The sequence below is a fragment of the Notamacropus eugenii genome, chromosome 5 (genome assembly GCF_028372415.1).
Source record: "Notamacropus eugenii isolate mMacEug1 chromosome 5, mMacEug1.pri_v2, whole genome shotgun sequence".
NCBI classification, from domain to species: Eukaryota; Metazoa; Chordata; class Mammalia; order Diprotodontia; family Macropodidae; genus Notamacropus; species Notamacropus eugenii.
Window position 1 is genome coordinate 369,315,829 of NC_092876.1, and position 18,878 is coordinate 369,334,706.

The window sequence follows — 18,878 nt, forward strand, 5'->3', positions numbered from 1 at the left end:
TCCAAATTCTCTCCTTTTCTTCCTCCCTCCCCCTCAATAGCATTTCATCTAAAGTCTTTCTGAATTGTCTTGGATCATTGTATGGCTGAGAATAGTCATTTACAGTTGTTCATTTTACAATATTGCTGTTACTGTGTACAATGTATAACATTCTCCAGGTTCTGTTTACTTCACTATGCATTAGTTCATGTAAGTCTTTCCTGGTTTTTCTGAGAGCATCTTGCTAATAATTTCTTATAGCAAAATATACCAATCATATACCACAAATTGTTCAGCCATTCCCCAACTGATGGGCATCCCATTGTTTATTAAAATTCTTTCAGGGTCTTTTTTGCATATGTTGTTTAGTGGAGATGGATAAAAATGTGGCCAGATTTCAGAACACCAATGTGTGCAATATGATCTTCTAGGTACAGCCCCCGATAGTCATCACCCCACCTTGCCACCTCCTAAACCAACACAAACCAAAAGAAAACCTCTACCACCAAACAATGTGACTGGCAAGCCAGGAAGTACAGGTATGTCAGACTCATACCTTGACCCTACCCTATCCCTCCACTTTTATTTTAAATATTTGTCTATCCACTCAGAACAAACTAGTCCTTTGTGCCTTAGATTGAAATGTAAAAAGTATCAGAGTCAAATTACCCTTTAAAAAACTCCTCCACCACCTGAATGGGTTCTGTCTGTGCCCAGGTTGACTCTGAGGCAGGTTAGATGGCGGAAATAACCACTCTTAGTCATTTGTCATCTGACCAGATAAGTAAGCATCATAATGATGCTTTTGTAGTCCTATTAATGTATATTATGTTACGTTATGTTATGTTATGTTATGTTGTGTTGTGTTGTGTTATGTCATGTCATATCATGTCACATTATATATTATTGTAATCAACTATTGTGATCCTAATAATTTTCTTTGGATATTTGTGTGCATAGTGCAGGGGGAAACTTATTCAGGTTTTTCAACAATTAGTAGATGAAGATTATTTTAGATTGTTTACTCACCTCCCAGAAAGTAACCTGAAAAGATAATTCTGAGAATAAGAGTGGGACATACTCCCCTAATCCCACTTCTGACATTTCCTCCAAATGGGGAATTCTGTTGCGCTAAAATAAAACTAAATGTTTTCCCAACTAGGAACCATCTTGTTACCACGAGTAACTTCCCCTCCTCCAAAGGTCAAACCTACTGGCCCCACCGTGCCAAAAAAGACTGAGACTGACAAAAAGCAGCCAACGGTCTCTGTTTCAGAAGAATATGGTAAGTATGGAAGCTGGTTGACCATTGGTTGTTTGGATGCAAAGTACAAAGAGTTGACTCCATGGTGGAAAAGAAAGAACCCTACAAACTAATCAAATGTAGGTATTAGTACCAGAGTTTCTCTTTTCCTTTCTTTTTGCTTAGAATTCATTTTTGTTATTGTTCTTTTTGGAAAGGAAGGAGAATAAGAACCAAAGATGATGAGGTAAAAATGGATAAAACAGAAGGGTCAAAATAGATTGGTGCAGTGGCATCTTATCTTCCACTGTACCAAGGGCAGGGGCAGAGAAATGACAAAATCTCTTGGCAATGTAATAAATGTATATGGGCTGCAGGTAGAGTTCAGCACAGATTGACTTCTTTGGCTATAAACCCCATAGTAATGGAATGGGATGGGGAAGATTCAGAATTAAGACTTTCTTGTTTCTTCATAACATCTTAAAGTTTTATTTCGTCAATTTTCCAGAAATGTTTATACTAAACCTTATTTTTTGCAGGTAACTTGACTGACTTTAGCTCAAGCCCTACAAGAGAAACCGATTCCCTGGGGAATCAGCGGTTTGTGGGTAGGTCTTGCTGATTGGAAATCCTGTTATCCTCAATTATACTGGACTTGACTTTATCATTTTTACACTTCCTTCTTTCTTTTGTCAAAATGGTATGCAGTCAAATGATTATTTTAGTCAAAACTGTGAAAGGGTTTTGCCATATAAGTGGTTTCTTCTTACCTCTCCTATCATTTCCTGACTATAATCCTAAAATTTCCTCAGATGTTCTTCTGTGTCCTACCAAATCACCTGTATTGGCAGAAATCAATCTATTGAAGCATCTATTAGAGTGTATACTCCTCTGAGGTGGGGAATCATGTCTTCTACATCTTCATATCCCCAACATTGCCTAACATAGTGCTCTGCACATAGGCAAAGTGTGGAATGAAGGAATGAGTGAATAAGTGAATGAAGAAGACAAAAAAAAATTCCTGGGTTAAAATAGATTGATGCAGAAACATCCTGTCTTCTATTGTCCCTAAACACAGGAGCAGAGAAATGATTTTTAAAAGGAACTCTGTAAAAAAAAAAAAGAAAAGGGGATCAGAGCCAAGATGGCAGAGTAGAAAGACACACATATGCTACCTCTGAACCCATAGCCCATAAAGTATCTGTAAAAAAGAACTCCCAACAAATTCTGGAGCAGTAGAAACCACAGAACAAAAGAGCAGATGAGATTTCTGTTCCAGAGAGCCCAGAAAATCTCTCGCAAAAGGTCCTTCGCACTGCAGACCCTGGAGCCAAGCCCAGCCTTGCCTTGGCCGCCTGGCACCAAGAGAAGCAGATCCCAGCAGGCTTCAGGGACAGAATCTCTAGCAGCTGCACAGGTCCCTCCACCCACAGGTGACAAGTGTCGGTGAGAGGGTCTCTTTGGCGGGTCAAGAGGGGAGTGGGGTGCCCCGATAACTCAGGCCCCCTAGGGAGGCAGCAACGGAGGCAGGAGCAGACCTGGGCTCCCCAAGAAGGCAGGAGCTTGGATCCATTGTTGAAGGTCTCTGCATAAACTCCCTGAGGGAACTGAGTCCTGTGTGGCGGCCCTGCCCTCACCTGAGCACCTGAACCTAATGTCACACTGAATAGCAGCCCTGCCCCCACCCAAAACCCTGAGGTTGGGAAGCAGCATTTGAATCTCAGACCCCAAGCACTAGCTGGGCAGAGCTGGAGGCGAGGTGGGGGTGGAAAGAAAACTCAGAAGGCAAGTCACTTGCTGGGAAAATGCCCAGAAAAGGGAAAAGAAATAAGACTATAGAAAGTTATTTTCTTGGTGAACATGCATTTCCTCCCTTCCTTTCTGATGAGGAAGAACAATGCTTACCATCAGGGAAAGACACAGAAGTCAAGGCTTCTGTATCCCAGCCCACCCAATGGGCTCAGGCCATGGAAGAGCTCAAAAAGGATTTTGAAAATCAAGTTACAGAGGTGGAGGAAAAACTGGGAAGAGCAATGAGAGACATGCAAGTGAAGTATAAAAAACAAGTAAACACCCTGCTAAAGGAGACCCAAAAAAATGCTGAAGAAAATAACACCTTGAAAAATAGGCTAACTCAATTGACAAAAGAGGTTCAAAAAGCCAATGAGCAGAAGAAGGCTTTCAAAAGCAGAATTAGCCAAATGGAAAAGGAGGTTCAAAAGCTCACTGAAGAAAATAGTTCTTTCAAAACTAGAATGGAACAGACGGAGGCTAATGACTTTATAAGAAACCAAGAAATCACAAAACAAAACCAAAAGAATGAAAAAAATGGAAGAGAATGTGAAATATCTCATTGGAAAAACAACTGACCTGGAAAATAGATCCAGGAGAGACAATTTAAAAATTATGGGCCTACTTGAAAGCCATGATCAAAAAAAGAGCCTAGACATCATCTTTCATGAAATTATCAAGGAAAACTGCCCTGAGATTCTAGAACCAGAGGGCAAAATAAGTATTCAAGGAATCCACAGAACACCGCCTGAAAGAGATCCAAAAAGAGAAACTCCTAGGAACATTGTGGCCAAATTCCAGAGTTCCCAGGTCAAGGAGAAAATATTGCAAGCAGCTAGAAAGAAACAATTCAAGTATTGTGGAAATACAATCAGGATAACACAAGATCTAGCAGCTTCTACATTAAGGGATTGAAGGGCGTGGAATAGGATATTCCAGAAGTCAAAGGAACCAGTACTAAAACCAAGAATCACCTACCCAGCAAAACTGAGTATAATACTTCAGGGGAAAAATTGGTCTTTCAATGAAATAGAGGACTTTCAAGCATTCTTGATGAAAAGACCAGAGCTGAAAAGAAAATTTGACTTTCAAACACAAGAACGAAGAAAAGCATGAAAAGGTAAACAGCAAAGAGAAGTCATAAGGGATTTATAAAAGTTGCGCTGTTTACATTCCTACATGGAAAGACAGTATTTGTAACTCTTGAAATTATTCAGTATCTGGGTACTGGGTGGGATTACACACACACACATGCACATGCACACGGCCACACACATAGAGACAGAGTGCACAGAGTGAATTGAAGAGGATGGGATCATATCTTAAAAGAGTGAAATCAAGCAGTGAGAGAGAAATATATTGGGAGGAGAAAGGGAGAAATGGAATGGGGCAAATTATCTCTCATAAAAGAGGCAAGCAAAAGACTTATTAGTGGAGGGATAAAGAAGGGAGGTGAGAGAAAAACATGAAGTTTACTCTCATCACATTCCACTAAAGGAAGGAATAAAATGCACACTCATTTTGGTATGAAAACCTATCTTACAATACAGGAAAGTAGGGGATAAAGGGATAAGCAGGGTGGGGGGGATGATGGAAGGGAGGGCATGGGGAGGAAGGAGCAATTTGAGGTCGACACTCATGGGGAGGGACAGGATCAAAAGAGAGAATAGAAGTAATGCGGGACAGGATAGGATGGAGGGAAATATAGTTAGGCTTATACAACACGACTATTATGGAAGTCATTTGCAAAACTAAACAGATTTGGCCTATATTGAATTGCTTGCCTTCCAAAGGGAAGGGGTGGGGAGGGAGGGAGGAAGAGAAGTTGGAACTCAAAGTTTTAGGAACAACTGTCGAGTACTGTTCTTGCCACTAGGAAATAAGAAATACAGGTAAAGGGGTATAGAAAGTTATTTGGCCCTACAGGACAAAAGAGAAGATGGAGACAAGGGCAAAGAGGGATGATAGAAGAGAGAACAGATTGGTGACAGAGGCAATTAGAATGCTCGGTGTTTAGGGTTGGGGGGAGGGGACAAAAGGGGAGAAAATTTGGAACCCAAAATTTTGTTAAAATGAATGTTAAAAGTTAAATTAATTAATTAATTAATTTTTTAAAAAGGCAAAACATAGTGGGATACAGATAAAGTACCGCATATATTGACATAAGGTAATAAGCCCTGCAATAATTTGTAATTTTCAACTCATAGATCACAGAGTTTCTGAATCATTTATAGCAAGTTTTTTGATTCTCTACGGGTTTCTTGCTGCTACCCCAAATTCCGAAGCCATCTTAGCTCAAAAGGTAGAAAGCAATTTTAATATTACCCTAAGAACATTATTATTATAAAGGTAAGAACATTATTATCATAAAGGTATTATGAAGGTATGGCTGCTACTGAAAATAATAATAAATTCATTCAAAACACTTAATTTCAAGATATCCGGTTATTTGAATTGATATAGAAGGTAAAGGGAAAGGAATAAGCATTTCTTAATCATCTACTATGTTCCAGGCAGTGTGCTAATTGATTTACAAGTGTTATCTCATTTTATCCTCACAATAATCCTGGGAAGTGGCTGCCATTATTGTCCCCATTTTACAATTGAGGAAACTGAGGCAAGCTAAGGTTAGGTGACTTGTTCAGAGTCACACATTCACTGAGTTAGTGACTCAGTTTCTCCTGATCCCAAGCCCACTATGTCATCTACCTGTGAAGGATAGAGGACTGAACTTGGAGACGGAGAATCTGAGTTCAAATCCTATCTGTGTTACTTCCTGTCTATATGACTATGGGTAGATCATTTGACATCTCTGGGTTTCAGTTTTGTCATTTGTAAAATCAAAGTCCAAGCATAAAATCTACAGTCCTATGTGTAATAAACCTCCTTATTCTCTTCCATCTGGCCAGGTACCCTGCCACTTAGAATCACATTGAAAGTGGACATTTGCTTTCCATCTGCCTTCTGAGCTGCAGGGATTAAACAGTAATGATTTTCTTCTCCTAGCTCCTCATGTGAAATATATTCCGAAGCCTGAGAATGAGCCATGTTCTATCACTGATTCGATGAAATGGTTCCCAAAAGAGGAGGTGTCAGAGGAGAACGCGACAAGCCCACCCCAGAATCCTCCTACCAACGTCACTGTGGTCACAGTGGAAGGATGTTCATCATTCGTCATACTGGACTGGGACAAGCCACAGAATGACACAGTCACTGGTCAGTTAATGACTTAAAGATTGTTGTTTCAATGGAAAGATTTTACCTCTAATTGAAGAAGTATCTTGTCTTGAGAATGTGGTGAGATGGTATTAATACTTGCCTGGTAGTCCATGGTTATACCTAGCTTTCTGGGGGCATACCTTATTTATTATTTATTCTTGGCCTTCTCTCATGTAGGGTGCTGCCAGGTCCTAAGTTCTGCTCTTGGTATGAGAATGTGTTGCTTTGATCAAGTGTAACCTGGTGATTGTACTACCATGTACAGTATGATTCAGTGGATAGAGTGCTGGACTTGAAGTCAGGAAGACCTGGGTTGGAATCCTGCGTCAGACTTTAATTATCACTGTGATCCTGGACATAATCTCTCTGGGGTTGATCTTTTGTTTGGGGGCGTTGCTTTCAAGGAGAAGTAGAATATAAGGGAGGTGGCATTAGACCTGAAATCAGAAAGAACTAGGTTCAAATCCATTCTCAGACATTGATTAGTTGTGTGAACCGGTGCCTTAGTTTCCTCATTTGTAAAATGAGGGGGTTGGACTCTATGTCATCTAAAGTCTGTTTCATATCTAAATTTGCCTGTTTATGTCCTTAGTAATGTATGATATGAAATTTGTAAGGCAAAGGAAGCAAACATTTTGAAAAGTTGAAATTCCGAGAGGGAAAACTTTATGTCAGAAATTCTGCCTCATTAATTGTAGAAGTAACCTTTAATCCAATTTTTAAAACTCCATTCTTCAAGAAAAAAAATACTCTAAATTTGTCTTCCAAACTGTAGAACTAAAGAAAAACTTGAAACCTCAAATGCAAAGGGACATCATCAGAGTCAGAGAAACTTCAGTTTAGTATTTAAGAACATAGTCAATAACAAATGTTACAAAATGCCTGCTATAGACACTTAACTGAAGATATCTGCTTTGTTGCCTTCAATATACTAGCAGGGTTCTCAGAGGACAGTCCAGATATCCCTGAAGGTCTCTAAGACCTTTTCATGGGGTCTGTGAGGTCAAAACTATTTCATAAGAATACTAAGATGTATCCATTTCTAATGGAATAAATATATATGTAAACCATATGAACAAAAGTTCTTTAGGGGGTCTTCAATAATGTTTAAGTGTATGAGGGGATCCTGAGACCAAAAACTCTGAGAACCTCTGCATTAAGTTCTTCCAAAAATCATATTTGTGGTGAACTGTCATTGAATAATTTCTATGTTATTATTCATTTGCTTTTAAACAAAACAGAAGTATCAGTAACTTTGGCCCTCCATGAAAACACTCATATGACTTGAATGATGGTATTTATGTGAACATTAAACTTTCCATTATGAGTGATATTGGAAGAAAGATAAAACGAATGATTGAAATAATCAATTTGGGATTCTTTCCTTTTCGCCAAATACTACTTGATGGAACTGCTCACAGAGAACCCAATAGCTGAAAGTCTAGTTATAAAAGAAACCAAAAAAGAGGATAGAAAACCTTAAAAGTTGATAAGTAGCTACCATATAAATTGAGAGCTGCCAGTGCAAAGTTACATAAAAAGTCATTTACATAACTAGTTAAGGTGTGTAGAAGCCTGTCATAGCAGATGGAATACTGGCATCAAAGTTAGGAAGATATTCGCTCTGAGACCTTGGGCAAGTCAGATACCTATATGTATCCTGTATGTAGTCACACATGATATATCCTGACATTACTTAACCTCTAGGCAACTATCCAGATATCTTTAAGGTGCAAAGGAGTTTCCAAACTGCATTGATAGAGTGAGTTTACTCATCTGGGATTCTCTGTAACAGAGAAGTAATAGGACCATTCTCTACTCTTTAATGTTCATAACGAGTTTTCCTCATAACCACCTTATGGATAAGCTAGTGCAAACATCATTGTCATCATTATTTAGGTAAAGAAACTGAAGCACTGAAAGATGAAATGATCAGAGGTCTTCTGACCTTTAAGATGAGTGTTCATTCAGTTATATCACTGAGCTTTGTTTTGTATTAAAGAGAAAGTATCTAAAGTCGTTCAAGAATATTGCTTTAGAAATGGTTTAAAATATCACAATAATATATACCTATGTGTGTAATGAAGTGCTTGCTCAGAAAATTTTTACTGATAGCAAGGCATGATCAAAAGTTTAAAGGCCATTAGTAGTAAAGAGTTGGTCTAGAGAAATGGTGTCAAACTCAGATTAGAACAGATTCCTAAAGGGCACAAACTAACTTAGAAAAAGAAATTAACATCTACATTGTATTGCATTCTTATTTTGTTAAATATTTCCCAATTGCATATTTATCTAATTCCTTCTTCTCTCAGGAATTTTGTGAGCCTCAAGCTTGAATAAGTACATTTATTCACTTGTCAGTTATGATTACATATTGTTCACACGAGTATATACAACATAAAATAAAAGTAAATAGACATATACATGTAACATAAAATATAAATTGGAAAAATAAGAAATATTTACTGAACTATTTTAACATGTTAATAAAATAAAATATCATAACTTTTAAAAACCTCCCTTGACTAAAACTGGAAAACATGTCTACCGTAGACATTTGTTTTTAATCTTTTAAAGTTGTTGTGCTTTAACTTAACCTCCCTAGCACATCTTTTTATCTCAACACTGCTAGCAAAAATCTAGACTAAATTACCAAGACACCTAATGTACTCTTCTCACCTCACCTCTCTGTATAGAGGTGATTGCTTATTTCTTTATTTTATCTGGCTTCTTTATTTGTTTACTTATAGTACTTGGCAAGACAAAGCTCTAGCTAAAGTTCAAAGCAGGAGAGAATAATTAGCTAATTCAGAAATAGCACAATAATATTCTGAAAGCTTAAGTTATGGAGAATGATCTTTGTTTTGTTTAGAACTGTGAGTACCTAAAAGTGGCTTCTGGCATGAAATTCAGGTTTACTCGTGGAAATGTTGACATACTTTTATTAGCCAAGAATATTCATCAAGGCAGGAGCTTGTTCTTAAAAAATAATTGTGAGAAAAGAGTGCAAGCAAAAGTGGTTTATTTTGTTAATTTATTTTTCACTGAGAACATTTGTCAGAACTAGTTTGTTTTGGTTTTTTTTTTGTAGCAATTTGTGTGTATGCTTGGACTGTCTGACACTAGATTTTAAACCCTTAAGGCAAATATCAATTTCCCTACTTCCTTGATAATACCTCCCACAGCACCTAATGCCTCAATTTGCACACGGTTTGTGTACAAGAGATGCTATTGTCTGTTTGATCTATGGTCAGAGACATAAGCTGCCAAAAACCAAGGCAATAATAGCAACATCTTAAATTTTCACTAGTAGCCAACATTTTTGAAATATGTATCAAGCAACTACCAAAGTTCTTCCAAGTGTATATTCCTAAAAAATGCAAATCTTGAAGTACAAGCCACTTGGAAATAATCTGTAACTTGGAGCAATTAAGTGGCACAGTGGTTTGAGCACCAGGCCTGGAATCAGGAAGATTCATCTTCATGATTGATTCATCTGACTTCAGACATCTATTACATATGTGACCCTGAGCAAGTCACTTAATCATGTTTGCTTTAATTTTCTTATCTGTCAAATGAGATGGAGAGGGAAATGTCAAACCATTCCATTATCTTTTCCAAGAAAGCCCCAAATGGTATCACAAAGAATCAGACATGACTGAAAAATCATTCAATAACAAAAATCTGGGGGAAAAAATATTCTAGATTTGGTAATTAATTGCTTCACTTTAAATTTATGGAGTAACTGTTCAATTAATTATTGTATTATAGTGGAAAGAACATTGCATCTGGCATCAAAAGATGAGTACAATGCTGGTAGTATCATTTACTGATTGTGTTATCTTATGTGAGACAGCCTGTCTATGACTCCCTTTCTTCAGCCATAAAATGGAAACAATAACAATACTCTAGCTACCTCAAGGCTGTTGTAAGGAAATTGTTTTGAACCCTGTTAACGTTGTTATTATTTGATTAATTTTGTCCTTTTTTTTAGAATATGAAATTAGATCCAAAGAAAATGGAGCACCTACTGGGAAAAAGGAGTCTATTCAAACTACAAATCAAACCTTCTCTACAATAGAGAATCTAAAACCAAACACCAGGTAACCCAATTTAACCCTTTTTATGCAAATCTAGTAGCCATCAATTGATATTACATTTGTGACAGGTAGCATTTGAATATGGATCATTTCCATGTTATATGACAATATGTGATACAACAGATGAACTCTTGGGGAAAACTTGGGGATATTGGAAAGAGTGCTGATCTTACGGGTAGAAGTGATCTGTGTTTAAATACTGCTCCCATCATTTACTTACTGTATATGTCTGGCTAGTCATTTAAGTTTTTTGAATCTGTTTCCTCATCAACAAAATAGAAATAATAGCAACCATTGTACCAGCCTGGAAGAATTACTATGAGAGTTAAGTGAGCTCTGTATATTTCATTATTAAAGAGGGGAAAGACCATTATAACCAATGACAAACAAAACTACCCCTTTCTTAATGAAAATCATGTTTTGCATGTATAGTATTAAAACATTTTCACAGCTGAGGTGTATGTATCACAAACTAAATCATGGTTCAACTAAAAGCAAATTTCAAAAAAGTAAAAGGACTCTGTACATCAATCAATAAAAACCGATCTCTCTAAGCCCACTAGTACTTGAAAACCTGTTTCTGAACCATTTGGTCATGTGCGTTTCTCTTCTCTGATCCCTCCCCTGTTTCTTCAAGTCATTTGTTTTATCTTATTGATATCTTTTGATGTTATATCATAGTTCTTTCCCAACAAAGCCTTTTTACAATGAAAAAAACGAAGCAGAAGTAAGACACAGGGACTTTGTTTGACATCATATACATGTTCATCATACATAGTTTCTCCACCACTCTAAAGAGAGCAAGGCCTTGCAGTTCATCATCTGTTCTTTGGGATCTACATTAATATCACATCACAATTCAGAGTTCAGTGGCCTCTTAGTATTGTTTTCATTTATATTAGCGTAGTCACTATGTTCCCTTGTTATTTACTCATTTCAGGCATGTCTGAATATTTATGATCTATTTGGGGTTTTCTTGGCAAAGATGCCAGAATATTTCGCCACTTCTTTTTAAAGCTCATTTTATAGATGAGGAAACTGAAGAAAACAGTGATAAGTGATTTGTCCAGCATAACCCAGTTAGTAAGTGTCTGAGGCCAGATTTAAAGTTGAGTCTTCCTCACTGCAAGCCCAGCACTTTATCCCTTGTAAAATCTAGGTGCCCTTTATGTCCCCTTGGTTCTGTTTAATTCACTTTGTATTGGTACACAAAAGTGTACCATGTTACTCTAAAGTCCTCAGATTTATCATCTCTTGATGTTCAATAGTATTCCATTTCTTTCATAAACCACAATTTCTTCAGCCTTTACTCAGTCTAAATATAACCACCATTTCCGATTCATTGCTACCATAAAATCTTGATATCTTTTTCAAGTAAAAGAGACCCGAACAAAATCTGACCAAGCAGAGCTTGTCTGTGGGCCTTAGGCCAGCAATAGTAAGCTTTAAAAAAAATCTTTTTTTAAAAGAAAAGAAAATTTATGGTGGGTACCAGATTTCCATGGCCTTCTGTGCTAGAAATCCTTAGTTCTAGACTATAAAAGGGATCCACTGGTTTCTTAGAAGTACCTTTTCTTGAAAAGACATCTTATTGAAATTTTAAGCTATCACAAGGAAAAAATACAAATATTAATTTTTCTTAATGGCCACGAGTAAAGTCAAAATACCCACATCATTCAGGAAAAGCCTACTTGGTGTAATTTATCCTGTTTCCTTGGCAAAAATGACAGCAATTGAGAAGAGAGCCTACTCTGTCCTATAATGTATTTTTAGATAAGTGTAAAAAGGAAAAGGTTATTTTACTTTAACCTTTTAATAGGCAGATTTGAGCTTAGGAAGGCTGGATAAGTTTACCCTCCATTTCCTGCTTTTTACTAAGCTTAAGTAAAAAAACAGAAGATCAGTATGGTTCAGTATATTCACTGAGTGGTATCAAACTCAGAAAATGCTCATTGTGCTTCTTTTCTGAATAAGGAAAATGAAAGCTCTGGCCCAAATAGATATCACCTCATCAACCCTGTTTCAGTTCAACTAATGGATAAAATTAGATCCCTACTGATAATGAGAAATATTTGTTTATATGTGCAAGTACCCTTAACAAAACATGCTTTAGCAAGGATGTTACTTGGACATCATAAGGAATTGGGTGAAATGTGGATACAAGAAGAAACTCTCCTAAATCTAAACCCCATTTCACTCTCAAACCAAAAACTAACCAAAGCCAGAAAGGTCTGTCCCAGACACCTGATGGGAATGCTTTGGGTGTTATATTGATTTTAACTTCAAAAATCTCATAGTGAAAAGAACATGGCCTTCTTCCCTCCTACCCTCAACCCTGCTTATCTCTTATTCAAACGACCCCATCCATACTCCAATCTGACTCCAGTTTCCTATCTGCCATTGGCCTAATGGGCAATATCTTTTTATACATGTTATTTCTTAAATGTTATTTTTGAAGTGTAGAGTTGTGAAATCTTATGTATATTGCCATCCAACCAATGTTCAAAGAGAGACAGAATTATATCAATAGTTCTTAATTTAAAAACAGATTATGGTCAGAAAATTCTTTTGAGAGTTAGGTGTTTGAAACCTGAAATGCATTTTCCACGTTATCGTTATCGGGGCAGTTGGGTGGCGCAGTGGATAGAGCACCAACCCTGGAATTAGGAAGACCTGAGTTTAAATTCAGACTCACACACTTGACATGTACTAGCTGTGTGACCCTGGGCAAGTCACTTAATCCCAATTGCCTTGCCAAAACAAAAGAAAAACAATGTTATAAAATGGTGGTTAAGTCCCCAGAATTTTCCACAAAACTTTATTTTGACCTAACACCTGAACTATAATTTATAACAACATTTCAATGAGCAAATTCAGCATTAATTCTAATTCGGAAAACTGGAAAATATCTTTCTTTGCCAGTGAAATAATTAGTAAATCAGTCAATCAATAAGCATATATTAACGACCTAGAGATATAAATACAAAGAATGAAACAATCTCTCTTCCTTTCAAGTGACTATCATTCCAATGATGGCAATAAGAACTAGATAGATAGATGGATAGATAAATTATAGACAGACAGACTAAATACGATAGATAAATGGATAGATAGACAGGCGGACGGACGGACGGACGGACGGACGGACAGACAGACAGACAGACAGACAGACAGACAGACAGACAGACAGACAGACAGATAGATAGATAGATAGATAGATAGATAGATAGATAGATAGATAGATAGTAACCTAGTAACCAGAGGGTAGTCACAAAGTTGTTGTGCAACTTAAAACTAATAATTTTAGGTGGATATGTGACAGAAAACACCATATATAACATAGAAAAACTGAAATTTTAGAATTTTACAAGTTTACATTCCCAGAGTTAACATCATGGGGGACCTGGATGGTACAGTGGATAGAGTCTGGAAGATTCATCCCCCTGAGTTCAAATCTGACCTCAGACACTTACTAGCTTTGTCACTTAACCTTGCTTGCCTCAGTTTCCTCATCTGTAAAATGAAACTAGATTTCCTGGTTCCAAAAAGTTCAGACAGCACCTTTTTAGGTGTAGGTAGATGCTTAATCAGACTGCCTATGCTTTTGTATAATTTACATTAGTATTTCCATGGATGAATATTATAATGAGTGGTGTACTTACGCCAGTGTGGATCTTGTAACTCTTGAGATTTTGGGATATGTAACACCAAGCACCCAAATCTTGGTCAAAGAGATGTATCAATTTTCATTTTACCCATCTGACAAAAGGGAGAATCCACATTTTCTCAGACCTGAATAAACACAATGAGCAAGAATCTACCCATTCACCTAAACTTAGAATTTCTTTACTGTCTTTGATTAGATCTTAATTTACTTAAGTCTTTACTTGAGATTTCCCATGCTGGTTGATTTCTGTATGAGGAAGTACAAAAGGGGGAACACCTTGGTCCTAATTCAGTAATCAGTTATTAAATACAAGTGAGGGAAGTCCTCCTCCCAATCTCATATGAGGAATTAGAGAAGGTCAAAATCTGCCTCCAAACAGCTAGCAGCTGGCCCTTTCCTACCTTTTCAGTCTTTTTATACTTTTTTACACTTTTTACACTTTGCTTCCCTTTACATAACCTTTACATAACACTGACGCTTTTCTTCACATTAGACACTCCATCTTTCTAGCTGCATGAATCCATCTTTGATTCACTTTCCTTACCTGTAAAACAGTAGCAATAACACTCCTAGTATTAACATCACAAGTTTGTTGTAAAGATCAAGTGAGATAATATACATTAATCCCTTTTGCAAACCTTCAAAGGCTATATAAATGTCATTATTTTCACAAACCTGTCCATGTCAGTTATTAGGAAGCGCTTCCTTATACTGAGCTGGGTCTTCCACCACTGGTCCTAGTTTGACTCTCTAGGAAAAGCTATCTGTGGTGAAACATTTCTACATGACCAAATGTGTGCTTGTTTAAAGGGGCAGCTAGGTGATAAAGTAGATAGATTGCCAGGCCTGGAGTCAGGAAGTCTCTTCTTCCTGAGTTCAAATCCAGCCTCAGATATTTATTAGCTTTGTGACCCTGAGCAAGTGATTTAATCCTACTTGCCTTGGTTTCCTCATCTGTAAAATGAGAAGGCAATGGCAAACCACTCCAGTATCTTTGTCAAGAAAACCCCAAATTGGGTCGTTAGAATGGAACATTACTAAAAGACAACAAAATGCCTGTTTAGTTATTTCATTGAGAATAGGTTAAAGTTAGTAGCCCAGTCATTCATTTTTCCAGGTTATCCCAAACAGTTTATTTCTATCACATCCTCACTATAAATCAAGAGTGAGCATAATAATAATAAAAAAAAATACCTTGTAAGATTTTTATTAGCTTGAAAGAATGGCTTCAGTCAAATTTCAGCACATTGAAAAAATCTGGAATGTAACATTTGATTTTTAAAACAGGCAAATTTTGAATTATTGCAGTCAAAATTCCCCTCTGGCCTCTGGAAGTCCCCACTACAAAACCTGTTTATGAAAGATTGGTTCTATGTTACCTGGACCCAGGTCTACAGAACATATACCACATGATAAGAGCTCTTTAGGGTCCTAAGTTCTTGCTAATTTTATTAAGATCTGAAAGCTGACATCAATCAATGACTAAATCTATTAATATCAGGCAAGAGGAAATATGGGAACCCTTTAGAATAGACCTGAAAAGTTAAGCAGACTCCCTGGAGCTAGCACCTCCTGCTGGCCAGAAATGATGATGGCTTAACTTCAGTGATTTCATGTGTGTTGGTTCTCCTTCCAATACAGATCAGAACCACTACGCAGCTTCTCATCTTGTGTCATTCTTGTTGCTGTCTTTCCAAAAGTCCTCTATAGAGAATTTTCCTGTTATACTGAAGGTCCTCTTCTGCCTCTTCTGATATCCTCTCTATCTTAATGGGCCTTTCAGGCTTTTAATATTCTGTATCAAATTCTTTCTTCATGACTGACACACGCCCTTTTCCAGTTAGGAAGATTCTCAATAAGGTCTTTTATGCCACTCCCTGGACAAAAGTAATCAAGAACATGTTATAATATTTTAACACCCTCTTTTCATCTTTTCATTTTCCATTAGTTTATTTATTTTAATTTTTTGAGATAATAGTTCTTAGAGATGACATTTATATAGGGCTTTAAGATTTATAAAATGCTGTATATGTGTTCTCATTTACTCTTTACAGTAACCCAATGAAGTATGTACTGTGGGTATTACAATCCTTATTTTAGAGATTGGGTTAGAAATTGGACTCATGATTGGTATAGGGAGCTCCTCAGTAAGGAAATTTCCTCAACCTATGCAGGTCCACAACTTCTTTGTAGTTGTAGTAACAGTAGTAGTAACAACAGTGGTAGCAGGAGGAAGAGAAAAAGGAAGAGGAGGAGGAGAATTTGCAGATGAGGAAACCAAAGCTCAAAAACATTAAATGACTGGCCTATGATCAGATAGATAGTAAGCATCAGATAAAGGATATGAATCCAGATCTCCCTAATTCCAAGTCCAGGGTTATGCTACCCCACTACCTCCAATGAAGAGAATGATGTTTCAAGATTTGCCACCACATAATATCCCTAGGAAAACACTGGCTTTAAGGAAATGGCCCTTTTCAATAGCAGACACCTTGGAATTACTGAAAATACTAGACAATTTTCCAACTCAAATATAGTCCAATTTTCTCCTACCACTCCACTTTTGTCCCAACTAGTCATTCATTTGTAGCACTAGACCAAGTATAATCTTCCTTGATGAAGATAAAAGAAAAATAGATACTTAGTGTATTATGATTATAAAACACCTTCTACATTTTTTTCCATTTTGGTCTCTATCTGATGAACAATGTACCCTTCAGTGTAACCACTTTAGAAATGAGTAAACTGAAGCTTAAGAGGGTGACTTGCTTGAGCTAACATAGCAAGTCATTAAAAGAACCAGGATTCAAACATGATTTTCAACTACAGTTCTCTTTCCACTACAAATTTATGACTTTCCAGTTATTCTCTCCCTCTGAAACACTTTTCAATTTAGTTCTTTATTGGCTCCAGGGTCTTCTGTACTAAATATTTAGAGGTTAGGTGACTAAGCAAGCAAAAAACTGCTAACTCTGGCAAAGAATTCTATTTTCCTATTCCTCTGACTTCTGTTTTCATAATTCTGCAGAACCAAGTCCATATGACTGTCACTTGACATACATGCAGCCAAAGAAATAAGTGAATGAGCAGATTAGGGTCTAAGTGGGAGGGGGGGTCCCATCCCTCCTTCCTCCTTTCTTCTTGGGGTACTCAGAATACTCTGCTCTCTGTTAGCAAACCTAACAGCTGACTGATAACAGATTAAAGTGTGACTTCTCCCAGAGGGAGCGTGGAAGACAGAACAGGAGCAAAACTCCTGAAATCAAATTGGATTAGATTATCAAATAGAGAATTAGAGAAATTACATTATAGAATCATAAACTTTTGGAGCTAGAAAGGGCCCTCCCTGTTATCTAGTGTTAGTCCAAGCCTCTCATTTTACACAGGAGGAAATTGGCAGGCCAGTATCAAGAACGTTAACTTTTCAGTCAAGAAAACTGAGTTTCAGTGCTAGATCTATCACTTACCTACTTTGTCATTTCACCAAGTCAGATGGTTAAATTAGACTATCTTCTAGAGGTCCTCTAATTCTATATCTAGGATGGGTCAGGAGTCAGAAAGACTTTGAGCTCAAATCTGAACTCAGACACTTACTAGCTGGGCAAATCAGTTAACCCTGTTTGCCTCAGTTTCCTCATCTGTAAAATAAGCTAGAGAAGGAAATGGCAAACCACTCCAAGAAAACTGCAAATGGAGTCACTGAAAAACAACTAAACAACAAATCATGTCCAGGGAGGGTAAGTGATTTCTGTTAGGTCACTAGGTTGAGAAACAGGCCAGAATTTGAACATAAGGTTTCTGATTTTCTGTGTGTCTCTCCAAGATTATGACTTGCAGCGAGAGTGAAGGCCTCCATTAGTGAAGGGTGCTCCCTATACCAATGAAATTGTAGGTCCAGATCCTAGCTACTACTGGTGAATCAGGGACGTGTTCACTGTGCCTCTGTCACAATCATTTTTCATGGTCACTCCTTTGAAAATTATCGCTCAAGTGAGATTTCAATGCCCTATAGTGAAGTTTGCACATTGAGCCTGGTAACTCTAGGTACCAGCAACCTGTAACACCAAAACACACACTATCCTTAGAAGTTAGAAAAGTTGTGCACAGACCTTGTTCATCCTAAAACAACTTCCTTCTACCCTGTTACTCCCTTCTATCCCTTGTAAAAATTCTAGAAAAAAAATCAACCATATTCATTGCCTCTACTTTCCAATACCTGTTCATTCATTTACTCCTCACCCTGTACTGCACTCTCTAGTCACCAATGACCTCTTCATTGTCAAGCTCATTAATCAGTCTTAATGCTCATTTTCCTTGACCTTTCTGCTAACCATTAACTAGTCTCTTCCTCTTTCTAAATGAACTGTCATCCCTTGGCTTCACTGATAATGTTTTCTCTTGGTTCTTTTTCTCCCTGTCTTCCTGCTCCCTTGGGCCCCTGTCCTGAGTCAGCCTTGTCTTTCTACTTCTTGAATTTGAAGATATCCCCAAATCTCTAGACACAGCCCTTTTTTGTCTTCTCTCCATGACCTCAGATACTTTATTGTCTTCAGTTATCACATTTAATGACATCCAAATACATAACTAGCCCCGATCTCTTTTTGGAGCTCCAGTCTGACATTTCTTAGCTGCCCTGCATAACATCTTCACCAGCATGTTCCATAACACCTCAGATTTAGTATGTTCAAAATTGAACTTTTCCTTTGCTCCTAATCTTTTTCTTCCAGCTGCCTCATTCCTGGAACATGCAGTGGTCAGCTCTCGTTCTTATTGTTCAGTCATATTCAGTCATTCCTGACTCTCTGTGACCTCATTTGGAGTTTTCTTGGCAAAGATACTAAAGTGGTTTGCCATTTCTTTCTCCAGCTCATTTTACATA

The 18,878-nt window shown here is 37.3% G+C and overlaps 1 protein-coding gene across 19 annotated transcripts in view; it reads left to right on the forward strand.

The window, feature by feature from the left end:
• The window catches only part of ABI3BP (ABI family member 3 binding protein), a 286,413-nt gene that overhangs the window by 252,362 nt on the left and 15,173 nt on the right, over positions 1-18,878 (forward strand). For all 19 annotated transcript variants that reach the window (XM_072614163.1, XM_072614173.1, XM_072614165.1 and 16 more), the window contains 5 exons: positions 411-518; positions 1,142-1,264; positions 1,762-1,830; positions 6,020-6,229; positions 10,227-10,335. In XM_072614163.1, coding sequence (XP_072470264.1) covers positions 411-518; positions 1,142-1,264; positions 1,762-1,830; positions 6,020-6,229; positions 10,227-10,335 — 619 coding nt within the window. The remainder of the gene's footprint in view (positions 1-410; positions 519-1,141; positions 1,265-1,761; positions 1,831-6,019; positions 6,230-10,226; positions 10,336-18,878) is intronic.